Raw genomic sequence first — 20,750 nt, 5'->3', positions numbered from 1 at the left:
GTCAGTACTTGTAAATCTTTCTGTCATTATTACTGTAATTTGAAAACACCTAGGAAGTTTTATAACATGGCATTATTCAGTCATACATAATACTCATGAAGAAACAACTCAGGATAAAGTCCTCGAGACTTTGGGACTGACATACTACAGTATTTCTGAGTCAGCAGCTGCCTAAAAGCTCTGTGTTCTGTATGCCACCGTCAGATCCCAGATTGCTTGTGCCTTCTAGAACTTGAGGGGAAACCCAACTCTGTACTGTATTTATATCCACATTTTGTCTAAAATCAGCTCAGTAGTCCCACCTTCATCATCTGTCTGTCCTTCTGGTGTTTACATATACAACATTATACGAACAGTTTATACTTTCAGGGAGTTGCAGTTTCCTTCCAAGTTAACATGTTGGTAGAACACAAAAGGGCAAACCTCACAGGCAGCAGTGACTGCAATATGGAGACTTGTAGAGGAAAGAATTCTACAAATGCTCTATTGATAAAAGTCTCTTAAGATTATACCAAAAATAAGGAACTAATATATTACCAAGTGTATATTCATGTTAAAATACCTGTCTTAAGTTTAAGTGTTTATTAAAACGCTTTACTGGTCAATCTCCTTAAGGTCTATGATTCTGTAAAATTGCTCTAAATTCATTATGAAAGCCACAGAGTTAGTCCTGCAGCTCCTAGCTGAGTGTACAGGAGAACAGCCACCTAGGGGCACAATATGAGCTCCTTCAGGGTGTATTTCTTCCATTTTAATATTGCCTCCAGACTTCTGTGAAAAAGTGCTTCCTGCATCTACGGCTGAGAACTGTAGGAGTCAGAATTGCAGCATACTATGTGAGGGAAAGGTATTTGTAAGACCGAAGAATTAGTCACTGCTCTGTTACTGGTTATTAAATACGTAATGCAGCAGCAGCACCTCGGCTACGTGCCCTCCCTCCTCAGAGAGTGTGGGAATTTTAGGGATTCCCCCTTTGACCACTGTCTATTTGTAGTCTCAATCTGCTGTTTTGCATGCATAGCTCTAGGGTATATAAAATGCTTTGGCTTCACAGGAGGGATACAGAGCAGGAGAGAGTGAAAGAAACCAACTTGCACAGAGAAGTCCCTCTCCAGGTTTGGAAACATCTCTCACAAAAGCACGGTAAGGGCACTGTGTCTCATTGGAATTGTCTCACTGTGTCTCAATGGAATCAGTCTCCTTTTACTTCCAGGCTATCCTGCTACTCTGCTGGAAGAGGGATGAAGTTTTCAGACTTTAAAGGTTTGTGGGTGTAATGGGTAATACCATAAATGTTCTTTGAGCAACTCTGTTGTGAAAGCATAAAATGCAAGCAAGTTATTATACTAATTGCTAATGAATGGAAAATATGCACATCCTTTTTAATGTCTTTTTTTTCTCTCTTGTTCTCTCTGGTTCATGCTTTTTCTTTCACCCTCTTTACTGTTCTCTTTATTTTTTCTGTTTTTTTTCTTATTTCTCTTTTTTCTTTTTTTTCTCATCTTTCTTTTTCTTTGTTTTTCTTCTTCCCTCTTCATTTTTGCATGCTTTAAAATGACACACAGTAATATAATTTGTAATAACACACAGGCACACTGCAGCATTTTTTATTGCAGTATAGTGATCTAGATGTGTTCCTATTTTGTAACAGTACACACATGGTTATTGCACCCTGTGTATTTTTTTACTTGGGTTAACAGACTAGTTCTAGCACCTTTCAGTTTCTGCACAGACAGTTACATTCTTTTATTTTCCTGCGTGGTTTGACAGCACACAGCATCCTGGCCTAAAATGTGACTTATGAAACACACAAACTCTGACTAATTCTGCTTTACCAAGCAATTTTTTGCTTAGCTCCTTTTTTCCTGACACGCCTTCACTGGCACAAAAATCTCCTTTTGGCAGAAAATCTATGTTATAGTAAATAAAAATAAGCTGCTTGCACTGTTATATAAATGCTAGATTTTACGTTCAAACAGTGCCATGTATGCATATCTCACAACATACAGAATTCAGCATCTTAGAATTCCATTTGGTTCAGACAACTGAATACATTGCAAAATGCTTTGATTTAATTTAAAAACTTTTTTTTTCCTGATGATAATCACTATATGAATAACAGCAAAATTTTACATCCTTTTTTTCTTGCATAGATGCAGTGATGTGAATTAGTACAACATTTAATGGCACATTACAAACTTTTGAAAAACAAAGAGCATTTCAAGGTGTGTCTTTCAGAGAATTTAAGCATGGATGTGTTGGCTGTTTTATGCTATCATTTACCTAATAATAGAGTAAAGCATGGCTGTGGCATTACTAAAAATGACGGTTCTCCTTGTCACTGCGTCATTACTATAAGTATCAAGTAATTTTTCCTTTTTAAATGCTGAAAGTTAATTAGATCAAATTCTCTAATCTGCAGAGTTTCTGCATCCTCTTAAAGGGAGTTACCTTCTTAGTCAAAAACTGACCTTGTGGTTTTATTCTCTCCTCAGAAGCGTTCCCACATCGCACAAAACAAGATTTCAGCGCTGTGAAGTAAAAGCATAAATAAAGTGTACAAAATGCTGTGCCCATGGCAGTTTGCATTCAAACCTCGTGTTGTTAAGAATCAGTCCTCTGAAGAGAAGGATATCAATAATAACGTGGAGAAAGATACAAAGTTCCACGGGTAAGATCTTTGTCACAGTTCTGTGGTTTTCCTTTTGTTTGAAAAGGAAAGATACTGTTGTGTGCTTCCACTGCAGTAACTTTAACAAGGGAGCGGTTATCCCTGGGGGCATTGGGTGGTGTTGATTTATAAGGTGGTATTGGTTTACTGAGGTACATTTAAGCTTTTGTATACATCATTGAGGAAATAAAGCATTGTAATTAACTGTCATGGTTCTAAGTTTATCTGGTATGCTATAATGGTTACATGTATGCTGGGACTGTGGAGGCGTTTGTGTGCTATAAAAACATACAAGTAAAAACTAAGCATATTGCTTTCTATTGTATTGTCTTTTTGTCTTTTAAAGCCTTGTGAAAGATGATGCCAAATTACACAGTATAAGCAAGAAGCAGATAGAGATGTCACCTATAATCACTTCAGCAGAGGTCAGTGATGGAGTGGGGTCTGTTTCTAGTTTCACTGATACTGACAGTTCACACAGATTGTGCTTGCTGCTCAGAACTTTCAGAGTTCTCATGCAAGGAGTAACTGTGGGGACATGAGGTTAGGGATGATGTGAGATCTTTGGATGAAAACTCTTTTCTGAATGAAAAGGTGCTTTGCTAAGTCAGTAGGACTGGAGTGCCAAATTCCTTTATTCCTTTGAAACCCAAGCTTTGTCCTTTCTCTAATTTTGTCTGATTTGCCTTTTTTTTTTTTTTTTTTTTTTTTTTTTTTTTTTCCCCAAAACTATGACTTTAAAATTACAAAGCTGTTTGTAGTGGCAAATACTGTTTGGTTAGTACAAAAACACTTTTGGCTGTTTCATATCAAGCTGTAGATCAGGTCAATAGTTTAATACTCAAATGAATAAATAGTCCTGTTGGAGAAGATCACGCCAGTCTTTGCCTTTAAGTTGTAGTATTCAATAGTAACATATAAATAAAATTGAAGCATTATGATATTTAATAGGTGTGAAGATAGTGTGTATTTTTATCTTTTCTATGGCCAGAAACCTCCACAAAATGGTATCAAAGCTTCAAACCAAGTATCAACATGTCCTAGACATGTAAAAGTAAGGAACTTGGAAAACGGATCCAGCCTTCTTGACACATTACACCTGACAGCGAAGGAGGTAAGACAGAAACCTAAGCAGTAATTTTTCTGAACTTTCTGAAGATCTATAGTGTTACATTGCTTTGTAAAATGTTGTTATTTTTCAGGTTATCAATTGTCGGACCAAAGCTTGCCAAGGAGCACTCATGACCCCAAAGGGCCTGGTGAGAGGCACTAGAGATGGGCCAGTTCCTCCAGCAGAGCTTCTACCTCAGGCAATAGACTTTGTCAAGCAGTACTACAGTTCATTTAAAGAGTAAGCTAACTGTATCTTCATTTGTGGAATAAAAATCCTCTGCCTTCCTACCTGTGTGTGGGACTAGGCTGCTTAATTTCTTCAGAGGTATTGCCGGTTATGTAGCATGCTTCCAAAGAGGTGATTATTAAAAACTTGAACAGAATCATTACTGCACTTCATATTCTGCTTCTGCAATCCTAGGTCTAGAGATTACTACCGTGGACTCTTTCAGTGCATTTCTCAGCCCCATCCCTTCGGAGTGTGTTGCATTATAGTGTACTAGAATAAGCAGGTTCTTCAGGGCTCTTCCAGAATGTGACTTTCTGTTTTCTTAACATTGGATGTTAATGGGATTGTCCCCTACTCAGATTAGTCTTAGACATGTGGGTAATGCTTGCAGTTTGTGCTGTTCCAAGCATCTTTTCTCTGTGTTCTTTATTGTACGTTTTCAAGGCTTTGGCCAAAGTATGGAAGGACGGTTGATGCCACAGAGCTTCTCAACCTTGCTCTGTGTTATCATCAACATAAGATTACTGAGCATGCTGAGAGCAATGCTTTAGCTTCAGGATTGTGTGTTTTTACAAAAATAGAGATGGTGCAGAGAGATCTTGTTGCAGGAAAAGCTGGAAGAGCTGCCTGAGGTCCAAGAATTTGCAGTGACAACGTTTTCAAGTGACAAGCTTTCAGTGACAATTCACCATCTGCATATTTCACTATAAAATATTATTGGGATTTCAAAGGGACTCAGCAACATAATGCCTTCTTCTTTAGAGACTTTGAACTCTTCTACAAAGCTTTATTCCAACAGAATCTCTCAGAAAATTCCTGTTTTACATACAGACTATGGTTACTTGCCAGAGTATTACATTTGCACATCTCTGTGCCTGTGGTATTTGATCACATTGATTTACACTGTCTTATGTGCTTGCCCTTGATCTTTCATCTTGCTGAAAATGTGAAAACTCTCAGACAGTGCAGGCTATTTTCATTCTGTCTGTAGACCAACAAAACATTTTTGTCTGTGCTGTGATAAATATTTGCTAATGTTTTGACTTCGTTTTCTATTATCAAACTAAAAAAAAAATTAGAGTTGGTTTCCTTAACAAAATAATTGCTCAGCACTTCCTTTTTTTTTTGTGTCAGAGCTTTACTTTGCTCAGAAGACTTCTGGCCCTGTGAAAGTAATTGAACTTTGAGGGAACAGTCAGTTATTCCCATGTCGGATTGAAGCTGGTTTATTTTCTAAGTTCTGTTTGATTGTGTTTGACATTTTTACCAAACTAGTCTGGAAAATCCAAATTTAAACTGAAAATTTGCACAGAAAAACTTGTCATCAATGGATATTTGCATTGAATGGTGAAAGGGCAGTGTTACTAGTTCAGTTTCTATTATTGTAGTTTGTTCATGAGGCTAGTAAGCTGTCATTTGTACTCAGTAAGGCCAATTCCTAAATTCAGAAGCCACAGAAAAGTCACTTGATCAGACCTCAGTTAGAATCCTGTGTATTTAACTCATCCCTTTACCAGGAACATCCACTGCTTTGGATAAAAAATTTCAGATCCTCTGCTATTGCAATAGATATTAGTTTTAGTTTGGGGACAGAAGTGTAGTGCAATAGAGAGGATTTGGGAGCAGATGATGGGGACTTCTCATGCCTCGAACATGGTGGGATTGCTCATCTTTTGAGGTAATGAATGCTTTCATAAATGAGAAAATATGTTGACCCATTTCACACCCAGATAGTGAGGATACTTGAGAAGGACGGATTTCTCAGTGTATATCAAACTTGCACTATCTGAAGCAGTATAGATACCAACCTCCTCCTTGGAAATGGGCTCTACCTGCATACTAGTACATAAAATCACCAATGCAGATGAAGGTCTCTTGGAAAAAGATGCTTCGCCACTGCAAAAAACATCCGAAACATCCAAAACTTGATGTTTTTTGCAGTGTCTGAGATCTTCTTGACTCAGAACAAAAGAGGCATCTGCAATTTAGATCAGTTGTAAGTAATGAAATTTTCATTGTTTCTTTTCATGGCTGTTTCCTGTTTAACAGGTTAAAAATAGAAGAGCACCTGGCCCGACTAGAAACAGTGACCAAAGAGATAGAAACAACAGGAACCTACCATCTGACAAAGGATGAACTGATCTTTGCTGCCAAACAGGCCTGGAGGAATGCCCCAAGGTGTATTGGGAGGATTCAGTGGTCCAATCTACAGGTAGCTTATGACTCTAACAATTATGGCTGAATAGCTGTCTGCTGCACATTGGTAAAATGTGCCAATTGCTTCAATTGAGGACTGTCTTTCCTGTCCATATCATAAAATCAATATTTTCTTGTACTTCTCTGCTCTGTAGTAGAAGGAAAACTTATATAGGATTGGTTAGTTAAGAACCAATCAAGTTATGGAAGGAGGTCCATCTCTTGGGCTTGGAGAGTTGTTACATGTGAAAATAAAAGAAAGGTAAAAATAAACCTTTCCTAGAAGTGAATTGAGAAATACTGATTTCCTATCCTTAGCTGTGTTAAAAAATAACATGCTTGTATTATTCTTTCAAATTAATTTTTTCTTTACCTTTCTGGGGGAAACATACAGGTATTTGATGCACGTGATTGTAAAACAGCCAAGGAAATGTTTGAATATATCTGTCGCCATATTCAGTTTGCCACAAACAATGGAAATATAAGGTAGATCTCTTTTATTTCATTTGAATTTTAAATAACAAAAATTCCATCTAGGTCTGGTTTCAGAACTCCGCAATAGACCTGATGTGATCTATCTAAATATTTTGACAACTTGTCTGTGCTCTTAATTCTTCTGATACTTACGTGTTCCTCTCACATGTACCATCAACCATTTTGAAAGTTTTTAACATTTGTGGCTAATGTTGCAAAAATCCTTCACAATTCCTGGGGAAATAAATGATTTGAAGATTCGGGGAGATGGGTGGAAAGAATGAATGATTTTATTCTTAATGATGTTTATTTTAGAAATATAAAATAATTGCTGCCAGTAACAATTTGTATCTTAATAATCAGAATGTGTTTGATGTGCTGCTGTGATGTAATTGGGTTGGATCATTTCTCTGAGCAGATCAGCCATCACTATCTTCCCTCAGAGGACTGATGGGAAACATGATTTCCGTGTTTGGAACAGCCAGCTCATCCGATACGCTGGATATCAGATGCCAGATGGGTCTGTCATAGGAGACCCTGCAAGTGTGGAGTTCACAAAGGTATAGTACCAAATACAGAATCGTAACTGTTTTCCATCTTGATTAACTCACCCGTGTTTCATTTATTTTTCTTGTTTGTTTTTTTTTTATGCAGTCTGGGAGGGAGCTATGTATTTCCTGCCCCACAGATTCTAGGTTATTACTGTGCAGTGAAATACTCCCCTCCATCTCAGAACAGAGCTAAAACTCCTCTTAAATCTTGGTCTTGTCTGAGTGGGAAGACAACCTTTAGCACTGAGATTTTACCTCAGAGGGTTAACAGGAGGGAGGACTTCAAAAAAGAAATTCACTTTCTTTACTTACAGTTGTGCATTGAGCTTGGGTGGAAGCCGAAGTATGGCCGCTTTGATGTAGTTCCACTCGTTCTCCAAGCAAACGGCCAAGATCCAGAAATATTTGAATACCCGCCAGAGATTATCCTTGAAGTGCCAATGGAGCATCCAAAGTAAGCACACCAGGTGTAGCTAATCGCATTTTTGCCTCTGCCTCACCCTGGCAGGTGCTTATTCTGTGCTTGTGGCAGTCATTTTCTGAGTTCTTTGGTAGGATGAAATTACAGTAAATTGTCCTGAAAGACAAAATGCCTGTTAGAACAGTAAAATGAGATTTAAATTAACAAAGTCTGTGGTAGTTCCGTTGGATTTTTTTTTAATATTCTGCATTTCAATCAGATTCAGAATTAAAAAACAAACAAAAAACAAAAGACAAACAAAAACAACACAGCTTCTAATGCCAGTGGAATACACGTAAAATATGGTTGCACTTGCAACAAAATGCTTATTGCCTTTTTTTTTTTTTTCTTTATTTCTTGCTTCATCTTTGCTTTGGAAGCAGGCAGCAGATCGCTGAACTCTGTCATACTGTTCCTCAGTTTCCTTAGCAGGCCATTCCCAGTTACCATGTATGTGAAAACTTTGCTACAAGCTTTTGCAGACTGCTTCATGGGTTGGTCTCCCTAGAGACAGTGATCTTTCACTTCCTGGGCTTTTCTGGTTGTTGCCTAAGGGAGGAATACATAAAGTAACAGATTAAGTGTTTATTTAACAGATATGGATGGTTTAAGGAGTTGGATCTGAAGTGGTATGCTCTGCCTGCGGTTGCCAACATGCTCCTTGAGGTGGGAGGCCTGGAATTCACTGCATGTCCTTTCAACGGCTGGTACATGGGAACAGAGATTGGAGTGCGAGACTTCTGTGATGTACAGCGGTACAACATCCTGAAGGTAATCTCCTGAAGTGGGGGAGAGAATGGACTTGTTATTAGTTCCAGTCTGCTGCTGACAAGGCAATGGAGTCCTGGATGTTAGTTGCATGTCTTGGGCTCCTTCCCTCTGCAAATTAATAATAATGACTTAGAACCAGATGCTGTCGTTCCCTAATCGTTTGGTCCAGCAGAGCCCCTCTTCCTTCTCCAAACCAGAATAGAGGTCACATGATACCTCTGATACCAAGTCTGTGTGGCTCTCACTTTCTCCAGCATAAGGTTGACCTTTCTCAAATATTTTTATCTGCACGTTAATGTGATGAGGTGGAGAAATCATGACATGTATATAGAGCATAGTAAATTTGCTTTTCCCTTTTCTCTCTCTTTTCCAATTATAGGAGGTTGGAAGAAGAATGGGACTGGAAACCAACAAACTTGCATCACTATGGAAGGACCGAGCTGTTGTAGAGATAAATGTGGCTGTGCTTCATAGCTTCCAGGTAAGTCAGTGAGTCTGATATCTGGAAACACTTTGAGTACTCTGTTTTTTCATTTCACTTACAACAACAGCTTTATACAAAGATAGTGCCAGTGCCAACACTCAATGTACAGGAGGTTACCAATATAATTCCAATGTACTTATTATCTGTCCATGTCTGGGAAAGCAGGGGAATGTAAATGCCCTGTTGTTGCCAGAAAAAAACTCGGATAGAGGGGAAAGGGAGAAAAAAACAAAAAGGAAGCTAAAGACAAGATTGTTCATCTTATTAGCCCAGATGTCTAAGTGCCAATATCTACATAAAGCCATGGAATTCATGTATTTCATTCACAATTACAGTCTTTTTAAGGTATCATGACATTATGAAAGATGGGTAAAAATGAAACATAGGCTTTTCAGCATGCATTCTCAATGCTGGAAAGGTAAAATGCTGATGTTAAAAATAAATAAAAAAGGACTTAATAAAATTCTTAGTCAAAGGTCCACCCATATCTTCATTTTATAGTTGTTAGTAATAAATATTTCCCAACACTGTATAAATTCCTTGGAATATTAAGCAAGCAAAAGGATTACTTTAACTATGGAATGGACTTTTTTAATATATATTTCTCTTTTTGCAATTATTCTAGCAACAAAATGTTACTATCATGGATCATCACTCAGCTGCTGAGTCCTTCATGAAATACATGCAGAATGAGTACCGTGTGCGAGGAGGCTGCCCAGCTGACTGGGTGTGGATTGTGCCTCCTATGTCGGGGAGCATAACTCCTGTGTTCCACCAGGAGATGTTGAACTACGTCCTCACTCCCTTCTTTTACTACCAGGTACACGTCAAAAAAAATAAAGATTCTAGCACACAACTTCAGCAGTGCGGATGATAATGTGAGATACAGAAGAGTCTGAATGAAAAGCTCCTATTACTCACACTGCTCTTAGTCTTGGTGCATACAAATCAAAGTTTGCTGGATAAATTCATAAAAGAACAAGCAATTTCTCTTTTACTGCGCGACATAATTTTAGTTCTGTTGAATTCCTAGGCTATAAATATAATGCAATTTAGTGTTGTAGAGATGGTCAGTGTTTGTACAGGCAGCAAATCATAGATGGAGATCTGTAAAATCTGTCCCTTTCACTTGTGCACAAATTGTGTATTTGTTGTTTTGCATTTCTTATCTGAAACACATTTTTTTTTAATTGAAGGTGGATGCATGGAAAACACACATCTGGCATGATGAGACCCGTCGGCCAAAGAAAAGAGAAATAAAGTTGAGCATTTTGGCCAAGTAAGTTGCTCAAATAAACATCACTGATTTTGTTGAAATATTCTATTTTTCTGGTGCTTCTCTTACACATTTTTTGATAATTATTACAGTAGGGATGACCTGGTTTGTTTGAATTATAGACTTGCATGTATACGCTTAGGTAATGCTCATATCTAATGTTCGTATTCGGGGCTTTCTGTATTGCATTGCTTCTTAGCAATCTTCCAAGGAATACCCATGCTCAAAAGGAGCCTTATCTAGGAAACTGCTTGTGCACCAGCCTGAGTTTCTACACAGCTATGTTCAAAGTGATACATGATGTGCTTTCTTTCCTCAGGGCTGTACTCTTTGCGTCACTGCTCCTGCGAAAAACAATGGCAGCCAGGTCCAAGGTGACTGTGATCTATGCAACAGAGACTGGGAAATCAGAAACATTAGCCAGCAATCTGTGCAGTTTGTTCAGCTGTGCCTTCAACACTAAGGTGAGGAAATACAGGTCACTTAAACTAAACGGAAGATGAGGTTTGCCTCGTTATATCAGCTTCTGCGAGATTTTTCATTCTCTAAGCCTGCGTTTTGTATGTCTGCTAAATGTAAGTTAGACCTTAGATTCTGACTTCTTTCATATAGAATAATGCCTTGTAAATTTGGTCAACAGTCATCTGACAACAGAGAGATCTAACACAAGTTCTTATGTCACCTAGCAGTTTCTCATGAGCTTTAAATCTTCCAGATTCTGTGCATGGATGAGTACAACATCAGTGACTTGGAAAAAGAAACTCTTCTTTTAGTGGTTACCAGCACTTTTGGAAATGGAGATTCTCCAAATAACGGAAAGGTACTGCTTGCCTCAGAAGCACATGGCGACTCAGCTCAGAGAATGCTGAGATGAGCACCTCAGAGTTCTTTCTGAACCAGTCATAGACCTGAGGGAACAGCATGAAGCTGCTTCAGGGGAAGTTAAGACTGAGAAATAGGAAAGGGTTTTTTACCATGAGTATAATTGGGCACTGGGACAGGCTACTTGGGGAAGTGGCCATGGCACCAAGAAGCTGCAGTTCAAGATGTGTTTAGGCAACACTCTCAGATGTATGGTTTAATTTTTAAGTAAACTTTTGTGGAGCCAGGAATTGGATTTGATTATTCTTTTGGGTCCCTTTCATCTCAGGGTATTCTGTGTTTCAAAGTCAGTCTTTCATTTCTATGTATGAAAGTAAGGTGTAGATCAGAGTCTCACTTCTCTTTTAAATGAAAGAGTATTTTTCTAACATTAAATGTTTTATGAATTTTTATGCAGGCATTAAAGAACTCCTTGCTCACCATGAAATTGCTGAGAAAAAAAATTAGGTAAAAATAATTTGTTATTTTGTTTACTTAAGATGAATTCTTTTGTTTTTCATTCACCATAACATAGTGGTCTTATTTGCATCTCCTTCTGCAGATACGCTGTGTTTGGCTTGGGGTCCACCATGTATCCTGAGTTCTGTGCCTTTGCTCATGCCATTGACCACAAACTGTCCCAACTGGGGGCTTTGCAGCTCACTCCAGTGGGTGAAGGAGATGAACTCAATGGTCAAGAAGAAGCCTTTCGCACATGGGCAGTCACTGCGTTCAAGGTGACTACATAAATATCTAGCTTATGTATTAGTTAATTCATTCATTTCAATTATTTTGGTCTTTACTGGCATCCCAGAAAAATAGGGAATAATGAAGGAAAGCAGAGATGGCTTGCTATCTGAATTTTAAACTTCCCTTTCATCTGCTGGTTATCTAAATTGAAGGGGAAATGAGATCCCTTTTCTGTAATTTGTTAGTACTCACATAGTTCCCCAAAAACTTTTGGATAATGAGATGCCCAGTAAAGTAAGGGCAGTAGCATCTTAATTTTGCTAAGTAGATTTTTTTTATTTTTTTTTTTTTAGCAAGATTGATGTAGAAGTGGAAACTTGCTGAAATCCTATAGCATTACTGAATTCAACAAATTCAATAAATAACAACAGTCAGGGAAACTGAAATCTCCCCATAAACATAGCACCAGCAAATGAACAACAAACATATGACAACACTAAGAATATTTATTTTCCATGAATGGTCATAATTACTACTTTTTTCTAGACTGCCTGTGACATTTTTGATATCCGTGGGAAAACCAGTATTCAGTTACCTGAGATATACACATCAGATGACAGCTGGAATCCTAAGAAACATAGGATAGTACATGACTCTCAAACCATGGACTTGACTAAAGGTATTTGTTCTGACTTTCTGCTTCCTCTATCAATTTTATTTCATTTACTTTATGTCAGAATTGGAAAGGTTGTCTCATGTTGGTAACAGTCATACTATAGCTGGATCGTAGAATTCTTGTAATGAAACAGTGGTCAAAGAAAAAAAGATATCATTTTACAGTGAATAAGTCATTACATCTTCCAGCACAAAAACATCAGAATACCAGATCTGGTATACATTTTGACAATCCCAGAAGAATTAGAGTTGAGATACTTTTAGTCAGAGAAGCTGTGCATAGAGGACATGTGGCTGATGAGAAGTATATGGTGTTTTAGAGCAGGTGGTTCAGTTCTTTTCTCTGAGTTCTTGGAAGATTTATTAAACAAACCTAGTGACACAATTTTTCATTAGTCATGTCCTCTTTTCTCAACAGCACTGGCAGACATTCATGGAAAGGATATAATTCCCATGAAGCTGAAATTCAGACAGAATCTTCAGAGTTTCAAATCCAGGTATGAGTCCTCATTTCTTTGAATATTGTACATTTTATTAAAATCTTAAACAATTAACATGTTTTGTTATAAACATCTCTTCCCTGTGTTACTGAGAAATATACTCAAATTTTGGACCATCCTTAGTAGAAATAAATAATGATCACCAGACCACAACAATAGTAAGGGACTTCGCTTCTGTGCAGATAGTAGCTGATTTCCCAGTGAAGTCTCTGGCAGCAGAGGGGACTAAATAACCTGATGAATATGGCCCTCTGATATCTACTAAATGTGGAAGGACAGTGTAAGGTCCCTCTCTTTTGCTTGATCTGCTACGTGCCTGACAAATATTTACTTCATTTAGGAAAAACCAAATTGCCCCTTAATAGAGGGGAAAAAAACAGTTGAGGGTGGAAAGAGATTCAGTACAAGAAGCTGTGCTAAAAGCAAGCTGAGATAAGACAACATAAAAATACAAAAGGGCAATAAGTGCACGGCATCTGTCTTAGAAATAGCATCCATGAATGCCTCTTCAACATCCTCCAGGAAGTCTCTCATCCCTGTTCTAAATGCAGTCATCTTACAGGATGTGCTCTGAGCTGCTGTAATGTGTGAGCTATTCAGTCTTCAGTAGAGCTGCACTTCCTGCCATTGGCTGACTGCAGGCATACTGGACAGATCAGGCAGCACTTCAGCATCTTATTTGTTTTCATAGAAGTCCTTCACATGTCTATACTGTTTTTGCTTAAGTCTCCATGAATTACTAAGCTGATCTGATGATTTGATAATGAACAGTAAGCCCTTGCCAACTGTCACTTCACATTTATGTCTTTTCTATGTAATTTAAGGGAATTCCTGTCAATGTAATCATGATCTAAATGATCTCTTTTTTTCTATATCTAGTCGTGTTACCATTCTAGTTAAGCTTTCCTGTGAGTCTGATCAGGAAGTGCACTACCTGCCTGGAGAACATATTGGGATTTTCCCAGGCAACCAGCCAGAATTAGTCCACAGCCTCATTGCACGTGTTAAGGATGCCCCTCCAGCTGATCAGACTATCAGACTTGAAACCTGTACTGAAGGTAAGTTGGTTCCCTTCACATTTGATAACAGAGGATATTTGATGGGTTTTCCTAAAATTCATGAGAATTTTTATAGGCTGAATTTGATTATATTATCCTCCTTTTAAGTTTCACTAGGATTTTGCTGATGCTTTTAGGTATTCCTCTAATTCTAGATTCTGTTTTTATGTCCTAAGGCAGTTCATGGTAACTTCACCAGCATTGTCCGATATTTTGGGCTGACACTATTTGTGATTCAGTTCCTAAATTGGTTATTGACTGCAGTGAAATTAGTCTACAGTTTCCTTATCATTGTTACATATCAATGTATGTATCCTTAACATGGATTTACATGTCATGACCTTTTTTTTACATCTTAGTAGCTGCAGTCTGTGAAATCATGGGACTCTTAACACACAGAAAGATGATTTCCATCATACTTTTTGCTTAAAACATAGTGCTTTATTACAGAGCGGTTCTCCGAATCAGATTCTCTACTCACAAAAAGCTTGAAAGCTCACATTAACCTGTGGTCCAGATCTGTATGCAACCTAATCAGAAGTCATATTTTAAAAGTCACTGAGTTTTGCATAGCACTACAGTTGTTAAATGCCTTGGGAATTGCCACATGATCTTCTACTTCCCTTGTTTCCAGGTGGCTATTGGGCGAGCCAGAAAAAGATTCCAGCTTGCACTCTCTCCCAGGCTTTGACATATTTACTTGATATCACTACTTCACCCTCCCAACAACTTCTGAAAAAACTCTCCCAGCTGGTAAGAGCGGAAGGAGACAAACAGAGACTGGAAGTTTTATGTCATGTAAGTATTAGGCTGAAGTTACACTAAACGTGCTCCATAATGGATCTTTTGGTGCCTTTCAAAAGCAGAAGCTTTAGAAATGCTTGTAGTGATGGTGTTTGATTTCCATTCCTCTGTTACATATGCTGTGAGTGTGTTAAACCAACCATGGTGAGAGAAAGAAGGAGTGATCTTATGGCTTAACCTGTGTGGGAATCAAGAGTTTTCTTCAGGTCTGGTATTTCCTGTATGGTTGTGGGTGGGTCATTTTGCCTGCCTGATTCTCTTGCCTGCCCTGGTGGTTTCTGATGAGACACCATTAAAAAATCTCAGAGTTTGCAGAGGGAGAGATTGCAGAGGAGCTGCTAGGAATTTTTATTTTTTCACAGAATTTGATACCAATAAAGTAGAAGCAATGTCACTTCAAGTAACCAAAGACTCATAGGTGTGGTAACTGCTTTGTTCTGCTGGGATCAGCAAGCACTCAGTAAGGGCTCAACCGGACCTGAGCCTACACAGTTTTCTAGATATCCCATAGCCAGGGGGCTGAAAAGCAGCTTCTACTTTGGTTTCTATATCCTCTCTGAGAGAACGTATATGTGAGAAAAATTACAGTGGATATTTCTGCTTCCAAAAATCAAACAATGTTTTCAGGAAACCCAAGTATTAGTCTAGGGATGGTTTTGAGAATTCTTTGCCGATTTGCAGTTTATTTCATATTTAATTGAATATAAAATAGGAATCTTATTTTAAAAGTTACTTTTCAAACATCCTTGCTCTCCTGAATTCAGCATGGGGCCTGGTAACATTGTAATAGTGGCTTTTGGCTTTTAGAGCACAGAAGAATACAATAAATGGAAGTTTTACAACAGCCCGAACATCCTGGAGGTCCTGGAAGAGTTTCCTTCTGCTGAAGTCTCAACAGCTTTCTTACTGACTCAGCTGCCACTTCTGAAACCCAGATACTACTCTGTCAGTTCCTCCTGTGACATGACACCCAGAGAGATTCATCTGACAGTTGCTGTGGTAAACTACAGGACAAGAGGTAATGAATTGTGTTTTTTAAATTTCTGTCTCAATTAAATGATATTTAGTCTGTGTTGTGGTTCAGAAAAATCTGTGTATGCTAAATGACATGAAACATATCTGTAACAGAAAGTTTGTGTTGTGATATGTGCAGAATAGTGCACAGCAGTACAGATACTCACGCTGTATCAGGATTTGTTAAAATAGTGCATCATTGGTATGTCCTTGTTTTATAAATGATTACTAGATCATTTATATTCTTGTTTATAAGCATAATGTTAAATAGAAACTGTTTTTTAAAAAACAAACAGCTTTTGAATGCTTACAAATAATTTTCCTTTCCTCTGATTAGATGGACAAGGGCCATTGCACCATGGAGTCTGCAGCACATGGCTGAACAAAATAGCTCTCAATGAAACAGTCCCTTGCTTTGTGCGCAGGTGAGTGTATGCCATAGGAAGAAGCCAAGGAACATCATGGAATAAGAATGGTTAGGCAAATACTTGCTGTATAATTCTGTGAAGCTTCTTTCCCTAGATGCCTCCTGAAGTTAATTCCCATGAAATTTTCAGGAAACTAATGGAAATTTTATTGGATTCTAATGAAGGAAATTGTTCAGTGCTTTTAGAAGTCCATTCAGACACGTTTTCTTAGTTACTCCCAAGTGTTACCATATGTCCTGTGGTGCAGATGGGTTGGGGAGAAGGAAGGGGCAAAGGGTAGAGGTGATCATGTACTGTTTTCTAACATGTATTTCAGCCATACCTTGTGACCTCAGGTGAGGGCTGAAGCCAATTGTTTCTACAAAATCACTGATGGTTACTCTCCTAAATCACTGGGCACTTATCAATGCTTATTTTGTAAAAAAAACTAGAGAATCTGATTCTTCAGTCCTTCAAGATGCATTTATCCTCTCATACAAAGCATAATAAGAGAAGATTCAAAGCAGCAGAGATGATCACTAAATATCATTCTGTCAGCTTTCTAGGAATATTTTTATTCTGAGTTTTACTTTACCTAATTAACATATTTTTGCATGTTAGTGCTGATGGATTCCAGCTCCCAAAGGAGCCAGCCAAGCCGTGCATTCTTATTGGCCCAGGAACAGGAATTGCTCCATTCAGAAGTTTCTGGCAGCAGCGTCTCTATGACTTGGAAAAGAAAGGTACTTACAGGGACTGCCACTTGGGGGAGGCCAAAACTCATCCAGCCAGAAGACATCCATAGTCCTCCAGAGAAAATCTGTTCAGGTGGAGGTTTTGTTTGGAGAACTACAGAACTGGTGGGGACACTTCTAAACTTTAGCTAAGTAACTACCAGTGTAGAGATTTGTCATCACAAGGCTGAATCAAACATTAAACGTTAGCCAATAATTCCATGCCACATAAGACCATTCTGGTGGTCTTGAGGTATTTGGTCACCCACAGGGAGTAGCCTATGTGTATAAGTACTACATGTTCTGCATCTGCTCAGCTCTCACAAAGGGGCCACAATGCAGAGAGGAAATGCTGTGGCCTGTCTCTATCATCCTGCTTGGGAAATGTGCTTCAATAGGTGATTCCACATAGTACTTTGAAGTATCAGGCAGATTCAGTCCTAATGCAGACTTAAAATCAGGAGCTGTCACTCATGCACACATACTCCTCAGAGTTTTAGCAAGAAAGACTAATTAGAAACAGTGGTTACGTTGCCCAACTAAGTTGATGTGGCAGGGTTTTCTCTGGGGACGGTGGTATGAGATAATAGGCCTTACTAGGCAATCCAAAATAACTCTGGTATTGGTTTCAGGGATCAAAGCTGGTGACATGATATTACTGTTTGGCTGCCGGCAGCCAGATATGGATCATATCTACAAAGAAGAAGTTGAAGAAATGAAGAGGAAAGGAGTTCTGAAAGAAGTTTTTACAGCTTACTCCAGGCAACCTGGTCAACCTAAAGTAAGGCTGGTTCTTTTGTTCTTTAAGAGCTGGCCCCTTTAGGAAGAGTCCCTCAAGTTAATGTTTGGGCTCTCTTTAACAATTTTATTGAAAAACAGAACAAAGCAAAACAAAACTGTTAGTGTCAGTGCATTGTGAACAAGTGACAAAAGGCCCCATTCCTCCAAAGCAAAGGAGCCTCTCACTGTTCACTTCTGAATGAGTAGCATATATGTACATATGTATTTTAAATCCTCACTGCCTTATTGATAGGTGTAGTAGACATACAATTAAACCTTTGAGTGCAAAATGTCCTTTGAAATTAGAAGCTGGAGCACTTTTGGAAACCTTACGTTTTGCAGGATATGATTAGCCTGTGAGTTGGAAATGAGTTGGCTCCATCATTTGTCACCATTTCAGTACCCTTTTTAGCTGTCTTGCCTCTCTAGCAAGTCAGGAATCTTTGGCAGTGGTAATTGGCTCTAAATAAAAGTCTCTTAACGTACTCTGATTTAATCAAGCACAAGTCCAGCCTTCCAATCTGGGGATTGTGGAGAGAGCATTTAAGATATTTTTCCTCTCCTTTGCTGTTCTGCAGCATATGGAATAGTTAGGATGTATCGAATCTTCCTGTGTAGGCCCACTCTAAATTTAGAAAGTATTATTAAAGAGAACTTTTCTAATGATATTTTTTCTGTTTCTAAGGTCTATGTTCAAGATATTCTTCAAAATGAGTTGGAAACCAAAGTATGTAATATCTTGCATAAAGAGGAAGGGCATCTGTATGTCTGTGGAGATGTACGCATGGCCAGAGATGTCGCTCAGACTTTGAAGAGGATGCTTGTAAAAAATCTGGACCACACAGAGAAGCAGGCAGAAGAGTATTTCTTCCAGCTAAAGGTATTCTGTGATGTAGAAGGCATTCTTTCCATTCAGACAGTGCTCCAACACAGGTTTCAGAGTCACACTCCAGATCTTGCAGGCAATTAGTTTCTTTTCAGCAGCACGCTAAAGAAAAGTGCTTAAGTGCTAAGCTGATCAGCTCAGTCTGCTCACCACTGTCTAAAATGCATGGTTGCTGTTTGGTTAGGTTGTATGAATGTCATGTCATGCTCCTCTCTTACATACTACATTTTGCCCAGCACCCTCTTTTGATCCTGGCCATTAGCTTTGCGATGTCTCCAGAGCATCAAAAGTTTGACACTTTTTTGTACCAAAATAGGAATGTGACTTTCAGAAAGTAATGGGGCAGTCACTGAAAGCACAGTGTCTGAGTATGGCTGGCTTTGTGGGACTGTTCTGTCAGCAGAACTTGTCTGGAGATTGTGTGTCTGCAATTTGGTTCCTTTATTGGCAGCAAGAAAGTCCACCATCACAGAATTAGTCATATGAATGCTACTTAAATGTCACAAAAAGATTCATCTCTTGGTTTTTGTTTGTTTTCTTCTTCAGAGCCAAAAGCGATACCATGAAGATATATTTGGGGCTGTGTTCCCACATGAAGTCAAAAGAACATAAGAGATTTGCAACCCATCAGTCCAGGCACGGACCGACAGTCTGTACGTGATATTTGCACATTTGTTGTTGTTTTCAAAAATCTAGGGATCAAATCCTCTTCTTTATTCCTGCTAAATGCTGCACATCTGATAGTAGGATTTGACTTCTAAGCTTTAGCCTTAAGTAAGAAAAATATAAAATTTATCTTTTGTTGTTCTCAGACTTCTTTTAATAGATTAATATTGAAGATGCCAATTATTTTTTTAATTCTATCTAGGTTAGTATAGGTCTGTCATCTTTTGCAAATACAAAACATATAAAACCTGGTCACCAGGAAAATTTAGAGGTTTTTTTTACTATTAGTGACATTTTTTAGTTTTTTGCTATTGCAGGAAGTGATTTTTTGTTGGTTTTTTTTTTAATGGACTATTTATCTGTTTGAATTTATTTATATTATTGTTTTACTGTGCATATTATCTTCAAAGTTGCAGCACTTGGAAATGTCCAGGGATTTGTTGTATCTGAAGGAACTCTTGCAAATGTGATAAAATACAACGGCTTATGAGTGGAAATACCTGCTGCTTACACTTACACTTCAAATGCATACATGTGAGGAGGTAGCAGTTTGATTTCTGCTCCATGTAGTTCAGGTACACCAACCTGAATTTTTGTTGTTACAGAGCCTATAGTAATGAGGTTCAGAAAATTCAAAAGCACTTTTTCCATCTGATTTCTATGCTCTGACTTTACTTGATTTGTTTGTAATAAAAGATACCTTTATTATTAAGACAAACAGATTGGTGTAGTTTAAATGTACTTCTTTGTCCTATTATCTTCAGCCTAAAAAAGTGCAGGTTGGTAGGTAAATGTAGGGGAAGTGCTAGAACACAGCCTGAGCTGATGATTGAGGACCTGGTGAAGGGGTGGCAGGGATGGTGGCCAGGAAGTGCAGGTGCAAGCAATTTTCTGAGCTTCCCACCTGACCAGCAGGGGTCTGCCTCCCCCTGGGTTCATTTAGAGCAAGCCTTCGATGGGAGAATGCTTCCTGGGTGGAGGCTGCTTCTTGAGGAGGTGTGTTTTATAGCCAGAAGACCCTCTTAACCAGTTGGGTGAGTCAACTTCCATCTGCGTGTGATTATTGCTATTTCTAATGATGCTTTGCTTGGTGTCACAAAGAACTCATCAGAAGCAGTGTCTCTGCTTCCAAGGGCTGATGTGAGGTGTTCTCCAACCCACACTCTCTCCTTAAGCAAAGAGCCCATCTCTGTGAGTTACACAGCCTGCCTAAGATGAGTTATACGGTCTTGTTACTTCTGGAGAGGTGTGAATCTTGCCTTCTGGATTGTGAACTAAAGAATGCAAAACAGCAATTGGAGCGATGTATATTGCCCTAGTTATGTTTTGAGTTTGGTTCCTGTCCCTTGCAGTTCTGTTATAACTTCTTTTCCTAAAATCAGCAGGAATTTATGATGGCATTAAAAAGCTAAAGGTGAGATTTTTTTCTGTCATCCTTTGTCTCCAGGAG

At 38.5% G+C, this 20,750-nt stretch overlaps 1 protein-coding gene across 1 annotated transcript; it reads left to right on the top strand.

Moving 5' to 3' along the window:
• Positions 1-2,564: 2,564 nt before the first annotated feature.
• Positions 2,565-19,246, top strand: NOS2 (nitric oxide synthase 2; the record flags this gene model as incomplete). Its single annotated transcript, XM_079545146.1, has 26 exons — positions 2,565-2,671; positions 3,018-3,096; positions 3,663-3,785; positions 3,874-4,022; positions 6,063-6,225; positions 6,604-6,695; positions 7,102-7,243; positions 7,549-7,688; positions 8,291-8,465; positions 8,845-8,946; positions 9,575-9,769; positions 10,146-10,228; positions 10,545-10,689; positions 10,941-11,045; positions 11,505-11,554; positions 11,649-11,823; positions 12,323-12,455; positions 12,870-12,948; positions 13,831-14,009; positions 14,644-14,807; positions 15,621-15,831; positions 16,165-16,252; positions 16,856-16,977; positions 17,601-17,749; positions 18,434-18,628; positions 19,181-19,246. The coding sequence occupies 26 exons, from the start codon at positions 2,565-2,567 to the stop codon at positions 19,244-19,246; spliced, it is 3,411 nt and encodes a 1,136-aa protein (XP_079401272.1).
• Positions 19,247-20,750: the final 1,504 nt, after the last annotated feature.

Source organism: Tetrao urogallus, assembly GCF_951394365.1.
Source record: "Tetrao urogallus genome assembly, chromosome: 20".
Taxonomy (NCBI): Eukaryota; Metazoa; Chordata; class Aves; order Galliformes; family Phasianidae; genus Tetrao; species Tetrao urogallus.
The sequence above is the reverse complement of the archived record's forward strand: the minus strand, read 5'-3'. Positions and strand labels throughout refer to the sequence as shown.